This window comes from Anas acuta, chromosome 4 (genome assembly GCF_963932015.1).
Source record: "Anas acuta chromosome 4, bAnaAcu1.1, whole genome shotgun sequence".
Classification (NCBI taxonomy): Eukaryota; Metazoa; Chordata; class Aves; order Anseriformes; family Anatidae; genus Anas; species Anas acuta.
The window spans coordinates 19,244,742-19,262,102 of NC_088982.1; the positions used below are offsets into that span (position 1 = coordinate 19,244,742).

General features: G+C 39.8%; 1 protein-coding gene across 3 annotated transcripts in view; it reads left to right on the plus strand.

Annotated features, from left to right (window-relative positions):
- Positions 1-17,361, plus strand: part of RBPJ (recombination signal binding protein for immunoglobulin kappa J region) — a 57,355-nt gene that overhangs the window by 27,284 nt on the left and 12,710 nt on the right. For all 3 annotated transcript variants that reach the window (XM_068680062.1, XM_068680061.1, XM_068680063.1), the window contains exons 2-5: positions 2,693-2,731; positions 6,164-6,259; positions 15,085-15,250; positions 16,351-16,525. In XM_068680062.1, coding sequence (XP_068536163.1) covers positions 2,693-2,731; positions 6,164-6,259; positions 15,085-15,250; positions 16,351-16,525 — 476 coding nt within the window. The remainder of the gene's footprint in view (positions 1-2,692; positions 2,732-6,163; positions 6,260-15,084; positions 15,251-16,350; positions 16,526-17,361) is intronic.

The following is a 17,361-nucleotide window of genomic DNA, read 5'->3' on the forward strand; positions in this document are numbered from 1 at the left end:
ACAGCATCCTCTAGCAGTATGTGTCACAGCTTAGTCTAAAAAGTGTTGGTAGAGCAATGAAAAATCTTTTTTTGGAATGACATTTGGAGATGACAGATGCATTTCCTAATTCCTGTCTGTGAGAAATAGAGGATAACCATCTTCTTTTCACGTCCTGCATACCTTTTCTTGCAGGTTGTTGCATCCGTTTGTCACTGTTCTCTCGGGGTTTCTCTCTCACTAAAGCCTAAGGAGTCTGAGCCTATTGAGAACTATCGTTTGTAGGTCAGGGCTTAAGAGTTGTAAGTTCTCAAGAACATTCATGGGATTCTTGAAAAGATGCTGAGGTGGTGCCAGGAGGTGCTGAGCACTGACAGCAAGGATGAGGTGTGCAAACACCGGTCTTTGGTCAAGTTCTCTGCTCTCTGGGGACAGCGCCAGGACCTGAGGGAACAGTGTGGAGCTGGGACAGGGGAGGGTCAGGCTGGGTGTTAGGGAAAGGTTCTGCACCCAGAGGGTGCTCGGGTGCTGGGACAGGCTGGCCAGGGCAGTGGTCATGGCACTGAGCCTGCTTGAGCTCAAAAACGTTTGGACAATGCTGTCAGACACATGGGCTGATTTTGGGGAGGTCCTGTACAGAGCCAGGAGTTGGACTCCATGATCCTTTTGGGTCCCTTCCAACTCAGGAGATTCTGTGATTCTGTAAGATGACGTTACTGAAGAAGCAATAGCTGTATTTAATTAGCGTGTCAAAAATTGGACTTCAGTAAATGTGAGTCTGTAACTTCCTCCTGTTTTACCTTGCCTTGCGTGTAACATCATCTCTGCAGAAGGCTCGTGTTGCTACAGGTCGCATTTGTGTGTGTTCCCAAGTGGATTCCAGTGAAGCCGTGAGCTTTCTCGTGGATGGCAGGGGCTGGGGAAGGCTGCCAGGAGGTGCAGGGAGGTGCTGCGCCCAGCATCAAGTGACCGGAGTTCAATTTCTGACTCTGTCAGGGGCTCTGTGAGGGGACGCTGCGCATCTCCAGAATGACTCCAAGCTTTCACGAGGCCTGTAAAGCTTCCACTCTGCCTTGGACCCCAGCCAAGGGGCTGGGTTTTGTTTCCTTGAGTCATTTCACCTGTTCCATGCCTTGCTCGTGCAGCTTTACCTGCTGCGCCCAGAGGTAGCACCAGCAGATGCTGCCTTGGAGAAGAGGCAGCTTGGGCTGGGAGTGCTGTGGGCTGCGTGGTTTCTGCTGTGCTCGTGGCCTCCTCTTGGGCTGCATCTGTTGGCCAAGCAGGTGTCGTGCGTGTAACGCCTCCTGTCCTCCAGACGGGCACCTCTTCATTCTTCTCTTCGTAAATTAAAAGGTGCGGAGGGGGTGAAACAAAGAATGTGAATGACCTGAGCAGCGCATTTACGCTTTGTACATCTGGAGCGGTACCGAAATGAAATCGAAACGCGGCGAGTAATTCCCCAAGCTGAGCAGCCCCGGGCAGCCTGGCTGCACAAATGGTTTGGTGATGCCACCAGGAATTCCCCCGGCGGGTCCTCGTTGTCCTGGGGAGCCTCCACGGCTGCTGTAGGGAAATATTCGGGGCGGGTTTCTCCTTCATCTGGGAGGCGTGAAGGGGAAGATATGCCCGCTTAGCGAGGGGCTTGGCAAGGCGCAGCGATAGTTATGAGCACTGACAGCAGCAGCGCTCTCTCTTGTGCCTCGGTTTATTTTTAGATAGAAAAGTGTTAAGCTAAGCCTGTTAGATGTTTGTCTTCGAGCTGATAAGTGCCTTTTTTTTCCCCTTTTTCTTTGTCCTCATTTTATTTTGCGGTTATACTTCCGTACCAGGTTGAGCAGATGTACATCGCTGTGTACAGCCGTCCTTTTTTGCTCAGGTCTTCTACTCGATGATTTGGGTTTAATCTGAGGCTGATTTTTATTACTAAAAGTGTTACTGCCTCGTGTAAACTCATTTTCTTATGTTAGCTAAGGCTCGTGTAAGGGGCGTACAAGAGCAAGCGAAAGCACTGGAGGAAATGCAGCTGTCTCAAAACACTTTGACTAAACAACATTCGGTGTATACCAGGCTATTTCTGGCTCGTGCTTCGCTACAATTCACAAGAGATTTCTCCTATAATTCTGTACCAGCACTATGAAGTATGTTGTCATCCTTTTTGCGCCGTAAAGAGAAACAGATTTTTGAGAAATTATCCCAGTGGGGAGAAGTCGCTGTGATTTGTTAGCGCAGAGCTAAGTCTCTTAATTTCTGGGGGTAATAACTGCTTTTTCTTGGCACTTCTGGGCAATGCAGAGAGCTTCTGGTTATCTACGTAGCTGTGATACCGTAAATTTTCAAAAGTAATTTGGGGAAAAAGTAGACGTGGCTCTGACAGAAAAGACAATGAAAAGGAGTGAGTCGCTGGAGGCATTTTTTAAAAGTGTCAAGTAAATGAAAGACTTGTTTAGTGTTAAAATAACTAGTGTAAATGAAATACTTTGTAGATATTCAGCAAAGAAAGCTATCTAGTCTTCTGAATAACAAATGCCTCTGCTATTGTGGGAGGAGCAGTTGCAAGATTAATGGCATTGTAATAGGAATCAAGCTAGGAAATGCAAAGACAGTATCCCATCTTCCAGTACATTTTCAGTAACTGTAAAATCGGGGTACTATTTAATTTTGGAATTATGACTAGACATTTTTGTTTTAAACTAACAACTTCTTCTTTTTTCAGGAAATTTGGAGAGCGACCTCAACCGAAACGGCTTACCAGGTAAGTGTTAAAGAAATTCTATTTTGGGGAATATTCAGAAGTTTCCTTCTTCATCCCCAGAAGGATTTCCACATTTAAAAAGTGTGAATTGCTAATCCTAGAATTTTAAACATCAAAGCTTTTTTTTAAAAATGTGATTATTGTATGCAGTTAGCAGTCAGAAGAAAACTGAACAGCCAGTGGCTTGTTTGTTTTTAGTATGCTATTCAAAATGCCTTTTTATAAATCCCACTGACTTCAGATGTCCATTATTGTAGGATATTCAGTAGGGTGTGAATCTGCTTAGTTTTAGATAACCACAGGTAAGCCAGATGTCTTTTATTTTAAAAGTGACTTGTGAAGTCATAAAACAGCATTCTTTCCTAGCAAAATGTGGTTGCTCTGTTACTGCTGTCATGCTGCAGGTAAGAGCAGAATTCACGTGGTGCTGTCAAGGAGCGGTCTTACCCAATTTTTGGTGAAGCCTAAGCAGTCAGCGATGACATGAAATAGCACCATCGAGGCAATTCGTTCTGGAAAGTGTTTCATGTGACTGTGGAGTACTCTGCCTCAACTGCTTCTGGGCTCTCTAGGAAAGAATTTATGCTAGAAGCTGTCAACATTTTTCAAACTAGTAACACAGGCAGTGCAAATATTTATTTTTCTCTGCCTCCATCAAAAGCCTCTACTGTGTTAAAATCCTCTGAAGTGTACAAGATCTGCAATTTTTCACAGTTTTGTGTGATGTTCTTGCTGTATAAAGACATGGAAACCCAGCATTACTGTGGCCTACTTCTGTTTTGAATGAAATTGTGTAAAGCATGGAGGGAAAAGTGTCTGCATTTTGTGTTGGGGCTATCAGTCTTGTTGCATTTCTGGTTAGGTTCAGGTTAGTTTGTCTTTAACTTCATTTCAGTGCAAAATTGATCAAATTGGTCTAGACTGACTTAAAAGTTGTAATTGAACAAACGTTGCTGTTTCCTGTTGACCTACCTATTTTAAGGGATATTTAAAGGTACTGTTTGAAGTCATGAACTGCTCTTCATCTTGAGCAGTAACACCTACTAGTATCAGCCTAAAGTTAGTGCTAGAGTTTACCTTCCGTGACTTAAAACCAACAAATTTAATGACTATTTAGTCATGTCTTTTAACTATGATATCACTTAAATATAGTGACTCTAAATTTCATGTGCAGGATTTCAGCTATTAGATGTGTCAGGTGCTTTTTACTGTGATTATAGAGTAGGCATCTGGGAACTGCTAGCCATCCTCCAAGGCAAGAGCTTGGAAACCTCAGCTATATGAGGGGCTAGAAGGAAGCAACCAAACTGCTTTTCTCTGAAGAGAGAGGGGGGGAAGTCTCACATTTTTAGGAGTATAATTTGCTTATGTAATGCTTTAAAAATGCTTTAAAAAAAAAGTTAAAGGCATTTAGTTCGGTTTTGGTAAAATTATTCTGCTTTTTTTGTACAGTCCTGTTTGCCTCATAATCTATTCATCCTCATGCAAGTGTAACAAGATTTTTTTTTTCAGATGTGCTTCTTAGGAAATGCTGAAACTTTTTTTTTTCTTTGCTGTGCAAGTTCGTTGACAATGAAAACACTCACAGCTTCGTTCATCCTGTGCTAGTTGTTCTTGTAATAAGGTGTAAACTTCAATAGTATTACCTCTGTGGAGAGGTTTGAGATTTAATAATGAAAAATGCCATGTAAGGATTGCAGTGCATACACGTTTTCGTAGGAGGAGTTGTAGGGGAACATTCCTTGTTCTCCTAGGAGCTCAGGTCATACACGTCTGCTGTAGCAACTGCCCAGTTGAAAAAGCAGATTTTCTTCCTGACACAAAGCTACACAAACATTAGGTAGCACTTAGCATTTTTAGTGACTGAGTTGCTGGGTTTTGGGGTGTTTTTTTTTAATGGTAGTCAAGCCAAAAGTTTTTTAATATATCAGATGCTCCTAATTTAGTATGACAGTACTTTTGATAGAATATTTCAAATTGTCAGGTAAAGTTTTTAACCCACTTAAATGCAGCTGGTCTATTATAACGTGTAAGAATATTTGCTCAGTGAAATGTGTCTTGTGGCTTAAGATATATTTGTAAACAACGATTGCAAATAAAGTGCTTATGCAGTTTGAGACAGTTCTGACAATTTGTATTGTCATGGATGAGCATCAGTTTTACCAGTGTCAAATGTAAATAGATCAAGTTAATTCAGCTAAAACAAAAATTTGACTTTTCTCTGCTCTTACATGCTGCCGTCTTACACAGGCATGGCAAATGCATGAATTTAAAACACGTCATTAGCAAAGCTGGATTGTTGTCATTTCCCCCTGCCTCCACCCCATCGACTTGCTTTCCTTTATGAAACTGTATGTGGGGGATTTCTTTTGGAAAAGGTGTCGCCAACAAAATTTTGCTTTTGTCTTCCGTATTTTTTCACTGGAAATGTTTTTACAGAGAAGCCAAGATGTCAGTTTATTTTGGTGTCACAGGTCTGTCTAAAGGGAGTTCAACAGTTCAGTGCAGTTCATAAAAAATTCCTCTTCTGTAAGGTTTCATCTCTTTATATAACTTCCTGTTAAATTCATAATTTGTTTGTATGGTTGATGACTTTGAAGATGAGTGCATTGGTGGGCATTCAACCTGCAAAAGCTCCTCCAGGGACTTAAAAATGTTCTGTCAGCACTTTGACACAGCTAAACCCTAGGGTGTTGAATTTGGCATGCTGCTTAATGAGCAGTTAGATTATTATACAGAGGAATGATAGGGTGTATTGTTCTCTTATTTCTCTCAAGGAATGGCTGTTGGTGTATCTGAGGTAATTACAGCTTTTATGACTTCTGTCATTACAGTGATGATGAATGATAGAAAAATCTATTATTTTTTTTTGGCCTGATTGTATGCAGGAAACAAAGATTTCTCTAGAAAACTAGATCAAACAATAAAGAATTTTTTTTTCTTATCTTCATAACCAAAAGAAAACTAACAGAAACATGACAAAAGTATTGATTCAGTTAATAGCTTAAATGAAATTTCAGAACAATTTGTTGCTGTCATGAGAAACTGTACTGGTTAAAGAGACAATATTGAATTGGGTTCTAATCGAATATTTGGATAGAATTTTACAAAGTCAGATTTTGAATGTGTTGTAGTGATAGGCACTGAGATGATTTCATATCGCAAACATCCTTTTTTGTGGACAGTGCAGTAGTAGCTGTAAATGACCACAAACCACTGCTGCACTGCTAGCTTGATACCAAATAGTTTGTTGTTTTTGCTGTGCAGTTGTCATAGCAAACAAAACAAGTTATCTTCACCCTATCAATGTACTAACGGTTGTTGTTTTCAATTTCATTTGTATTTTTTTGTCATAAAATTGCCTTTGGATTATTGTAACTATAAGCAAAACCAAAAGAACTTTCAAAACTTATTTTGTCTTTTAATTTTTAGGGAAGCAATGCGAAATTACCTAAAGGAGCGAGGTGATCAAACAGTGCTAATACTCCATGCAAAAGTTGCGCAGAAATCATATGGAAATGAAAAAAGGTAAGTCTCTTTTCCTTGCTGACTTCCTTCCACAGCTTCCAGCTAGGGACGCTGTAGTGTGTGGTTATTATGAAATTGCTAGCCTCGTGGTTGTGATAAACATTCTCTTACAAAAATCAATACAGTACAATTAATTTTCAGTAATAGGTAGGGGATAGACACTACAGGAAGATGTGAGGATGAATGCTTTTTATGCAAAGGTGAATTTCCTGTAGTCTTCTCTGTATGATGCTTTTTTTTTGCATGAGTGGTAGAAGCAAGTAGGGTGATTCTTGATATACAGATTCTAGTCCTCTTAGGATGAAATAGAGTCGTCTTTAATTATGAATGTTACTTTCCTACCTTGAATTTCACTAAAATAAATAGTGCCGTGTTCAATTAGGAGTTTTCAGATGCTTTGGATTTGTAATGTTTCTTCACCACAGAAGAGCACGTTCTGGATGTTAATGGGTTTGAAGTTTCAACCTTTTTCCCCCATGGTTGTGTAATTACTGTTCCATCATTGCTTTTTACGGCTCTCTGAGATTGGAGATCTTAACTCGTTTTCCTAGGAGAATGTTGGTAAACAGAAATATAGTAGAATTAAGCCTATGAAGTTCTCTGTTCAATACTACCAATCTAAAACACGTTTCCTGATGTTTGTGGGTCATGGAGGTGCAAACTGTTCTTTAGTATTCTGTGCCTGGGTAATTCTCTTCCAAGATGTGTCCTCTTCCCTGATGGTCAGTGTCTCAAATCTTTTCTTTAGGGCAGTTCTGCAGTTTTTGGTTCAGCAGCTCCACTTGCTTACTTATTCTGAGTGCTTTTTAGATCTTTCTGAGGTTCTTGATGAGAATCAAATGGGCACTCAGGGCAGGAGGAAGGGCACAAAAGCAGGCAAGTGTGCTGTGGCTCTACTGTGTATTTATCTACACAGCCCTCTGCTGCTCGCTGCCCTGCAGAAGAGCTGCAATGCAAGGCCTTACTAGCAGTAAATAACCCTTTGCAGCAAATCTAACAGCCAAAGATTAACCATGGCAATATAGATACCTCCGTTTGTTTTCCTCCCAGATTTTGTTGTCATTCAAGAGTTGCATAGTGAAGGCTCATTGCAGAGGAATTAAGCACGTTAGTCCCAGAGAAATGAGGTGCGTGCCAGCAGATATGAAAGCAAATCTCGAAACAGCTCGGTTGTAACTTCAGTCGGTTTCTTCTCCTGGGGCCAGAGCAGTTCTCGTGAAAGCAGGAACATTCTGCAAACCTGCCCTGTGTCTCATTAGGTTGGAGAACAAATTGCATCAGAAGGAGGGAGAAAATAAGAAGATAAAGTATGTTGTTTTGATTATTGAATGTTCCATTACTGTCTGGAAAACTTAAGTGTTATGAAGAACACAGGGCAGAGCTTTGGATTATCTGCTAACAGTTTCTGGGAGCTCCAACGTGCTTTTCATAGCGTTGCTGTAAATTCCTGTTGCCTTGAATATGTGCGTATGCCTCGTTTGGTTCTGTGAAAGTCACTATGGCACATACATTGCCTAAACTCTGGAGTACTGGTAGCACTCTGTAAATTAGTAATTTGTTTCTCACTGCTTGAAATGATTGCAAAGTAGCATTAGGCATTCTTCTACCACCTGGATTTTGTGGGGTGCAGTGTAGTTGCCTAACTCAGCACTGCCATAGCTGTTCCTGAAAGCTATCTCAGTTTCCCTGCTTAAAAATGGGAGCGTGTCAGTGGTGTGCAGGATTTCAGAGCTCTGCAAAAGAAGGCTGGGAATTAAAACAGTCGGATGCTTGTTATAAAATAATATGATGGTGACAGGAAGAGAGGGAATGGGCTAAAGTTGTGCCAGGAGTGTTTTAGGTTGGATGTTAGGAAGAACTTCTTTACTGAAAGGGTTGTGAGGCATTGGAATGGGCTGCTCAGGGAAGTGGTGGAGTCACCATCCCTGGAGGTCTTTAAAAGACGTTTAGATGTAGAGCTTAGGGATATGGTTCAGTGGAGGACTGGTTAGTGTTAGGTCAGAGGTTGGACTCGATGATCTTGGCGGTCTCTTCCAACCTAGACAATTCTGTGATCTGATTGCCACTCTGGTACAGGGATGAAATAGGTGTTTGGAATACATGCTAATGATTCATTTTTCAGTTAAAACCCCTTTTATGTTACTAACCCACTTTTTAGACTATTTCTGGTACTGTTCTGCTACCTCCCAGGCTGTGAGCACCAGCAATGATGTCCTGTTGTTATCTGGATTGTCAGCATAACCAAAAATTCTAGTTATTAAATCCTTGTATCCTTGTGTGCCCCCAAGGTACTTTGTGCAATGGAATGATTAATTAGCTTCTTTATTTTATTTTATTTTATTTTATTGAGTTTTTAAATTGCTTCTGGTTTATTCCTAGCAGAAAAGTGCCCTTTTTGTCTTTTGTATTGCTGGACTGAGGAGAAATTAGTGACACTTTAAGGCTACTTTATGCAACTAGTTAATCAAGTTTTCATCCGTTTTAATAGTAAATACCATTTCTAAAGAGAGTTGTTTTCTGTACATCATTATAGACCTATCTCATACCTGTTTTTACTGACAAATGCCATATGTTCCACAGGACTTCAGTATGGCATGGCTATAACTGGTTAGGTTTTGATCCATAAAGAATATGGTATATTGCAGTGTTTGGGAAAAAAGAAAAAAAAAGAAGACTTTGCATGGCATAATTAGAAGTCCGGTGCAATAATTGCCTTTCTCTGTTTTGATGAGATATAGTAGATGGTGAAATGCTCTGTTGAAAGCAGGTCTTTCATGAGATGGTCTGGATTTAGTGTCCTCAGAGAAGGACAACTCCAGGTTGCTCCCACATAGGTGGAGACTTTCTGCATTAGTTTGAGTATTCCTGATACTCGTCCCGAAATAATGGTGTGCTAATGAAGGGAGGCTTCTTTCTTTGAGTGGACGTTCTTTATTAGCCTTGCTCTTTCTGGAATTCCTGTTGTTCAGTTTAACGAAGAAGTCGGGAGGTTATAAGCCTGGTGCTGCCCTTGAGCTGAATTAGACTTTCTGCCTGATGTTTCCTGCTGGTTGGCCGTCGTCTTTCAAAGGCATTCAGCTGACAGAGGCTCAGGTGATGCTGAGTCGTAGTGAGTGTGGGTGTACAGCTTGTGCTTGTCGTGTCCCTTCCCTCCTGCCCATGCTTGCTATTCACTGAGCTTTCTCTCTTCAGTCGGTCCTTCTTAGCACAAGGGCCGTGGTTTGAACAGTGTGAACATTCAACACTTGCAAGGACTCGAGTGTTTTGGATACCAAGATGATGTTTGTCAGCAGCTGAGGGCCAGGCTGGTACTTGTGGGCTACACGCTGTTCCAGTTTCAACACTATCACTGCGAATGTTCGAGCTGCATCTTGTTGTACCGCTGTTGGTGAAGGACCTCCTGTAATTCCTGCTCAAATACTGTGCTGTGTTCGTTGCTGAGAGCGTAGCCTTTTCTAGGGCTTACCTCACGGCTCCACTTCTTTATCCTCAGCACTCAAGCCCCTCATTATTTTTCATTCATTTCATGTTCTGTTGTGTTCTTTAGTGGATGTTGTCAGGCCATCCAGCTCCTAAGGAGAGAAGGCTGCCGGGTGTTTGCATGCTCAGAGCAGCATGGGTAATTACCAGCCTCCTGCCCTGACCCAACTGACCAGCTGGTACAAAGGAAAAACTTCCCTGCTAGTGGCACCCTGGAGTTAAAGAAAACATGGTAGACACCTCTAAATCCTCCTTAAGGCACTGACTTCCAAAAGATGAACAAAGGGGCGGATGACTTGGATATATGAAAAAGCAAACCTTAGGGAACAGAACCCTGTGGTTTTAAAAGAGCATTGAGTGCATCACAGCTAGGTAGCAATGTCATAACCTGCTCTGATTTTACTTTCTGCCCCTTCCCCTCTTGGCAGGTTCAGTAAGGGTAGCTTCTCTGCTCGAAGTACCATATTTCTCTGTATTGATTGGCTTTAGTTTGTCTGAAGGGACGGAGGGAATATTGCCCTCTCCTTGGGTGACTGTGATTAAAAACAATATTGCAGGTTCTGCCAAAGACTCCTCTATTCCTCTTTCGATTGTTGCAGTCAAGACTCAGAAACCACTGGAAATTATCTTGTTCTTCCCTTGAAGTCGTCTGGAATAAAGGGGAGCTCCCTCAGACACCTCAGCTTGGTGCTCTTGCCGTGAAAAAACATTCGGTTTCCAGTCTGGTGGGCTGGATGTGTCAGAAGCAATGAGTAACAGCTTGCTTCTGTTTCCTGTACTGCGTTTCTAAGCTTGTAGCCTTAATATAGTTGGTAGTGCTACGTCCTTCCCTTCCCTTGGTTGAAATGAAATTATACTGAAAGAAGGCAAATAGTGGAGGCCTTCTCATTTTTGTAGATTGATCCTTTCTCTGATCTTTCCTGGCTAACATCAGTCCCAATGTTAGCTGAGTCTAAAAGTGCCTGTCATTTTGGTTACACCAGTCACAAATCCTTGGATTTGGAAGATGCATGAGGGGGCATCAGAGAGAAGGCAGCCTCTGCTTGAGAAACCAGGTGTCCACAGGGAATCTGTTCTCAACTGCATGTTGTGGGGATAGGTTGCTGAAGGTACTTCGTATACTTAACCTGGTATCCCAAAACGTTTTCCTGGTTCAGCCAGTCACCCTGCCTTAAATCAGCAAATAGGAGGTACTGAATCTGCACCTTGCCATGAGGCTTTAACAGGCGTGGAGTGGGTTTTGTCTGATGAAGCTGTTCCTGGCTGCTGCACTTCCAGTAATGAACGAGCTTAAAGAGCTGATCAGATCTCATGTGGTTTCCAGATCAAGTTGTTAGGTGTTAACCTCGTGGAGGAATGCCCTTTTTTGTTCTACTGCTCATGCAACAAAGAATTACCAGTCCATCCGTGGCACAGAGAAGAGGTATTAAGAGAACATGTCATAAATCCAGAGAGGAAATCACGTCCTCTGTGGTTTTCCACTGTTACTTCTGTACTGAAAATCCTGACCAAGCTCAGAAGAACCAGAGGCAGCTGCCTTTTCCCCCAGCACCTCTCATTTTCTTTTTGCTATAGGTCAGATTAATACTTCAGAATAATTTTTGCCTCCCACTCAGTCTTACTTTAGCTTGTGGTTAAAGAAAAAAGAGGTCGGCCCTGTAAGTCAAAGGTTGCTGAAGGAGGAGCAGTTTCATTTGTTCCACCAAGCATTGTCCTGCCGTTTTCCCCATCAGTAACACTGGAAATTACCTAAATTAACTAATTCTGGGGAGGCAATTTGCTTTCTCGTTTTTTTCCATTTCACAGTTACATGAAAGCCAGCCTCTCATAAATGTTTACATTCCTATTTACATGGGGCTTGGTTTGCTAAGGAGAAACACTTCCTAGCACTTAGCTTAGACGTATCAGACACATTCTTTACTACTCTACAAAAATTAGAAATAGGAGGATACTTGTGCCTTTTATTCACACTTCTGCATAGAAAATTGGTAGTTAACCTTTTCTGTATGTGGGTTCCTGGGGTTTTAAAGCAGAAGTGAAAAGCCCCCGTGGTGTCCTTGTCTGTATCTGAGGGCTGACACATAAGAAACCCCACTGAAATCATGGTCACCCACTCTTTCCTCTCATTGTGTAGTTTTAACCTAACTTAAAATGGTCTAAGTTAAAGGTTTATTTCTTTGTTCAGTAATCCAAAGTTTTCCAGAGTTTTTCTCGGTTTCAATTCAGAAAGAGCTGTAATTGTTGTGGCTTGTTTTCTCTTCATCAGTGGGTTAAAGCTTCTTTCTTACAGGTCTTTATTGCCACCTAGCGGCCGTAGTCATGTAAAGGACTTGGGTTAGAATAAAGCTGAAATGTGAATAGATAGGAAAAAAGTTTGGGATTTTTTTCAGGTGTTTTGACCAGTAATACAAACAAAAAGACTACACGAGGAAGAAAAGCAAATGCATGATGCTTTCTTCATGGTATTATACCTGTTTGTAATACAGAGCTTGGGACTTCTCCTCCTCCTTTCCTTCCCACCCACATACACGTCTGTGTGTGTGGATACATTTCTTTAAATATAATCCTAAATGTCTGCAGACAGAATTTTCTTGGTGTAATGTTAAAGGCGTTATTTCTTGCTTTGTTTTTTGGGTGTTTTCCTACAAAATGCCAGAAGTTGCAACAGCCATTAAGTGATCCTCAGAATAGATTTTTAACAACACCTATTGTATTCACATCTAGAGCTGGGAATATAAGGAGTATAAATTAGGTTGTTCTGCAGAAAGCAAACGCCTTGCACTTCAATACTTTTCTGTGACTTTAACCATTATCATTGAACATGGTTGACGTAATGACATACTGACATATTGAACATAATTGTCATTACAAACATAAGGTATTTTAAGGTCATCTTTCCTTTAAGGTAGAGAAGCATCTGAGGGAAATGAGGTCATGTAATCTGCGCTGATCTGATTTTTAAAATAAATGCAATTGAAAAGTAGGAAATGCATTACTGGTTTTGAGGAGAAAACTTTGCAGTAGGAGGGGAAGGGGATTAGTGTCTGAGATACTCACGGTGATGTTAAATACTCCCTGCTGCATCATTCAGCATCGTCACAAAGAAAGCTGGAACAGATGTCAGGTAGCAAAAGATAGTAAGCAAAAGGCATATAATAAGCCAAAAGGTGGTATATATGGTGTGTGTGCTGTCACAGAAGAGTTATTTATTACTGCTTGCTCTTTCTATTTGAAGTCAAATTCTTCAAAATTCAGAACTTCTCTGCTTTGAGCAGTAAAGTTTGACTAATGCATTCTAATGTCGGATAACTATAAATTTCAGCTTTTTCATTAAAGGCTGGGCTAGTGGAAGTATTCTCTTGTGTCACTATTATGAAGCTGTTAAATATTTTTTGAGGCAGTTTATTGCATAGTTTTTCAAGTTGACGATTCATCAGGAAACATCTGCTTTGCAAATTGGCAAGTTTCTACCTGTTGTGTTAATGTTCTGAATGTTTGACTGGAAGAAAAAAAAATCCGTGTCTTCATCTGACCCATAATTACCTCCCAAAAATGAAATGTGCAGAGTTAATACTGATGCAATAAGCATAAGGAAAAATGTTCATTGTTAACTTTGAACACTTCACTTCTACAAGTGGCTTTCCATTAGCTCCCAATTCCATATTCATCAAAATTTCTGTCCTTCAAAACAGTGAAGGCAATAAAAGGAGCAAAAAAATGTTATGCTATGTCTCTGCTGAAGTGGATTATCATAATGGAGGGAATAGATCGTTTAGTTCTGTTGGCTTTGAATTAAAAAAGCAAACTGTATGAGCAGGTCCACAAATAAGTTTCGTGGGTGTTTCAAACATGCAAATATTTCGGCCTCCTATATGAATCTACCTTTTACAAATTACCTTTTGTAGGCAGTCCTTTTTTTCAAAGCAGAGTGTGTGTTGTGCTTTGAAAAATTTTCCTAGACATTTGAGCTGTATGGTATATTGGTATATCACCAGTTTTGATGTGTTTGCAAAAGAGCGAGACGTTTAAGTGAGAATTTGTGACTGTGAATTTATTTGGCAAGATAAGCTTTTAAAAGCTGGCTTTTTATGTGTACTTTTTGTTGTTGTTGTTTGTTTCTCTAATAAGGAATGTAAGTTAATTGTATGCCTTAACTGAAATAGTTACAAATCTTTATGTTTAGTTGTATGGGTTCTTACTATTTACATTTTTATTATATTGTTAGTAAGGAAGGATTTTGATTTCTTCTATTTAGAAGTCTACTACTTAAAATAATTTTATTGCCATTAATAGTGCTGAATAGTTGAAGTGATGAAGTATATTAAGCTTGATTTCATACTAAAGCAGACTTACGCTAATTAAGGTTAGCATAGTATTTAAGAAAAATTGTCCATGAACTTGGTTGTTCCAGGCCACATTTTCAAAAAATTGTACCTACCTAAAGGAATAAAGTAGGAGTCCTCTTTGGATTTCAAAAGTGCCAAATTAAGTGCTATATTCCAATTTGAATTAGAATAATTAGAAACTTTCTCAGTCATCCTTCCCCTTCATGCCTCTTTAGCTTCCTCCATAGCTAGCATATGCTAGTAGTTCTGCTGCTTTTTCAACTTTGATCTTAACTAAGTGATGATAAAAGCACTGCAGCTGTTGGCTAAACTCAACCCAAGAGCAAATAGGATTTGCCTTTTAACATTTTGCAGAAACTTCAAGACTAATACATGGTATTGTAACAGTGCAATTATTTTTGAACTTAATGCTTTAAATAGCATTTAGACTGACTTCAGTCAGTGCTGCTAAAGAGTAAATCTTGTTTTTTTATGATTACTGATGAAGATGTAATATCACCTAAAAGAGATTTATGCTTGGATAAAATAAACTCCCTCCTTTGCTAATGATGAAACCCAAGATGTTTAGGAATTGTAATCACCAATTGTTCATTAAATTAGTTTCTGGAACAGTCCTGTGTGTCTTAATCATGTTAATCATCTACAAAAGCAAAACACTGTCATCACTTTTAAGGCCTTTCTACTTTCTTTAAGAACATTTCTCCTTTGTAAAGGTTAAAAGTGTTTTCATTTTATAGAGATACTGTTAGCTGTCATTGAACTGGAAAGATGCTTGGTGACAGTACATCTAATGCTAATTTTCCTTTGTCTCTTTTTTTTGATTTGCATTTTAGGAAATCTTCAATGCAAATGAAGGGCATGTGTGTATAAACTGTAATGCAAAGTGTAAATTGATTGAGAAAGCTTTGGGCCTATGTCAGTTTGTGTCTCGAATGTTTGTTGTTTGTTTTTTTTTCTTAAAAATTGTGTGTAATGTTACAATTCATTTTTCATTTTCAGGTTCTTTTGTCCCCCTCCATGTGTGTATCTTATGGGCAGTGGATGGAAGAAAAAAAAAGAGCAAATGGAACGGGATGGTTGTACTGAGCAAGAGTCACAACCCTGCGCCTTCATTGGGATAGGAAACAGCGACCAAGAAATGCAGCAGCTGAACTTGGAAGGAAAGGTAGAAGTGTCATAAAACATTCAGATTACCACAAAAGATGTTAACTGCATGGTGCATCTTTCAAGGAATGCAGTGGTTTATTGTAACTCTCATTACACTGCAGCAGATATTGCATAAGTGGTTTAAAAAATACCTCAAAAATATAGGACAATCCAGTCAGTGGACTTGATTTATGGGATCATAGCAAGGTACTAACTTTTCATTTGTAGGTTGTTGACTCAGGGTCAGGGAACTGCTACTCTTTATTTTGCTGCCATGGAAGCCAGTGACTAGGTCACCACAATTAGATGGATGATTTGGGTCTGAACAGATTCTTTAAACTGGTCTGAAATATGGCTAGTTGCTTCCATGAGCAGTTACTAACTCAAGGAGGTTTTGCAAAATACATACCATGTGTACATTGTAGCTTAAATACATGATTTCACAGAATTCCACTGAAGATGTTGCAGCTTTAAAGTTTGTAGTATAATTTCTCAGAAATGTGTTTGTTATGCCAAGATAGACACTGTTTTGTGTGGTTTCTGAGTACTCAGTTCTTAAAATGAAGGATAATAAAAGTTCTTGAGATTTTTAAGCTCCTGCTGTCACCTAGTTCAGGCGTGTAGCTATTAGTAACTTTCCATTTGCTTCAAAACCCAATCCTCTCTGATCTTTTCAAGAAAAGCTTGTTTCAATGCATTTTTTTTTTTGCCCAAGCAGCTTCTTGTGCATGTCTGCTGTACTGCCTTTATAGCTCTACCTGAACGTAATTTTTAGTAGTGCTCTCACCCACTCAGATGTGGCTTTGATCCAGCTATAGGCTCTCATCATCTGCTTTCTAGCCTTAGTAAAGGTATTTAGAAAGAAATTAAAGTACTGAAGTCAGGTGCTAAATTTCACAAATTGAAACAGTAGTTCATAAAAAATGTCCATATGGAAGTGTTCCATATGAATTAGGAAAAAAAATCAAGCATTGTCAGTAGGGGGAAGAGATGGAGAAAGCAATTTCTGATCTGCTTTAGAAAATAATGTCGGTTTCCAGTTTTGTTCACAATGATGCATATAGCTTCTTGAACAGGGCTAATCTGGAAAAAGAAACAACAGTATGTTTTTACCTACAGAATTATTGCACTGCCAAAACGTTATACATATCAGATTCAGACAAGAGAAAGCACTTCATGTTATCCGTAAAAATGTTCTATGGCAATAGCGATGACATCGGTGTGTTCCTCAGTAAACGAATCAAAGTCATCTCCAAGCCTTCTAAAAAGAAACAGTCACTGAAAAATGCAGACTGTAAGTATTCCACAGTTCTTTTCTTTATGTAGCAATTCGTTTTGCCTCCTACTCATTTTTTGTGTGTTCTGAGATTTTGACTACAACATAAAATACAACAAAATTTTGAATGTTTTTTCTAATTTACTTTAGAACTGTACATGAATATATTTTGAAGTGTTCCAATATAGATTATAATGTTGGGTTTTATGCAGTCACAATTGCTTAGTAAATATTAAAGGTCCACCCAAAAACTTTATTCCAAGGAGGAAATCCTTGTAAGCAAACGCATAAAGAATGCTCTATCTCAGCTTCCTAAGCTGTTGAATCCCTTAAGCTGCCTTGATCTGGTGCTTAGGATATTTTGACCAGTAGCAAAGAGGTAACTTTCATATCATGGTAGAGTGACACACATTACCCACACTATGCCTCTTCACGTCACAGCCACCTTCTTCCTGTCTCATGCCATTTCATATTGTTTTTACTTTTAATATATTTTGCATGATCACTTTTAAGTATTTGGTTAAGAAATCTGTATGGTGATATTTCACCCAGATTTACTTGCTTACCATGATTTTTAACTAAAGATATCTCTGGTGCTAATGTACAATTGGGAGCATTTTTACTTTTTCTCCAAAGTTTTTTGCCTGCATTCCACTGGAGCACCTCAAGAGATGCCGTGTTGTTTTTTTTTTGTTTGTTTTTCTCTCTCTCTTCACTAGTGCTTTAAAAGGCTCTTCCATCTGTGTTGGGCTGGAACCCATTCACCTATGGAATGTGGATCTCGGGGCGCTAGCTTGCCACATGGCTAAAGGCGGTCTGGTGCTGTGCAGTTCACGCCCGTGGGCTCAGAGTAT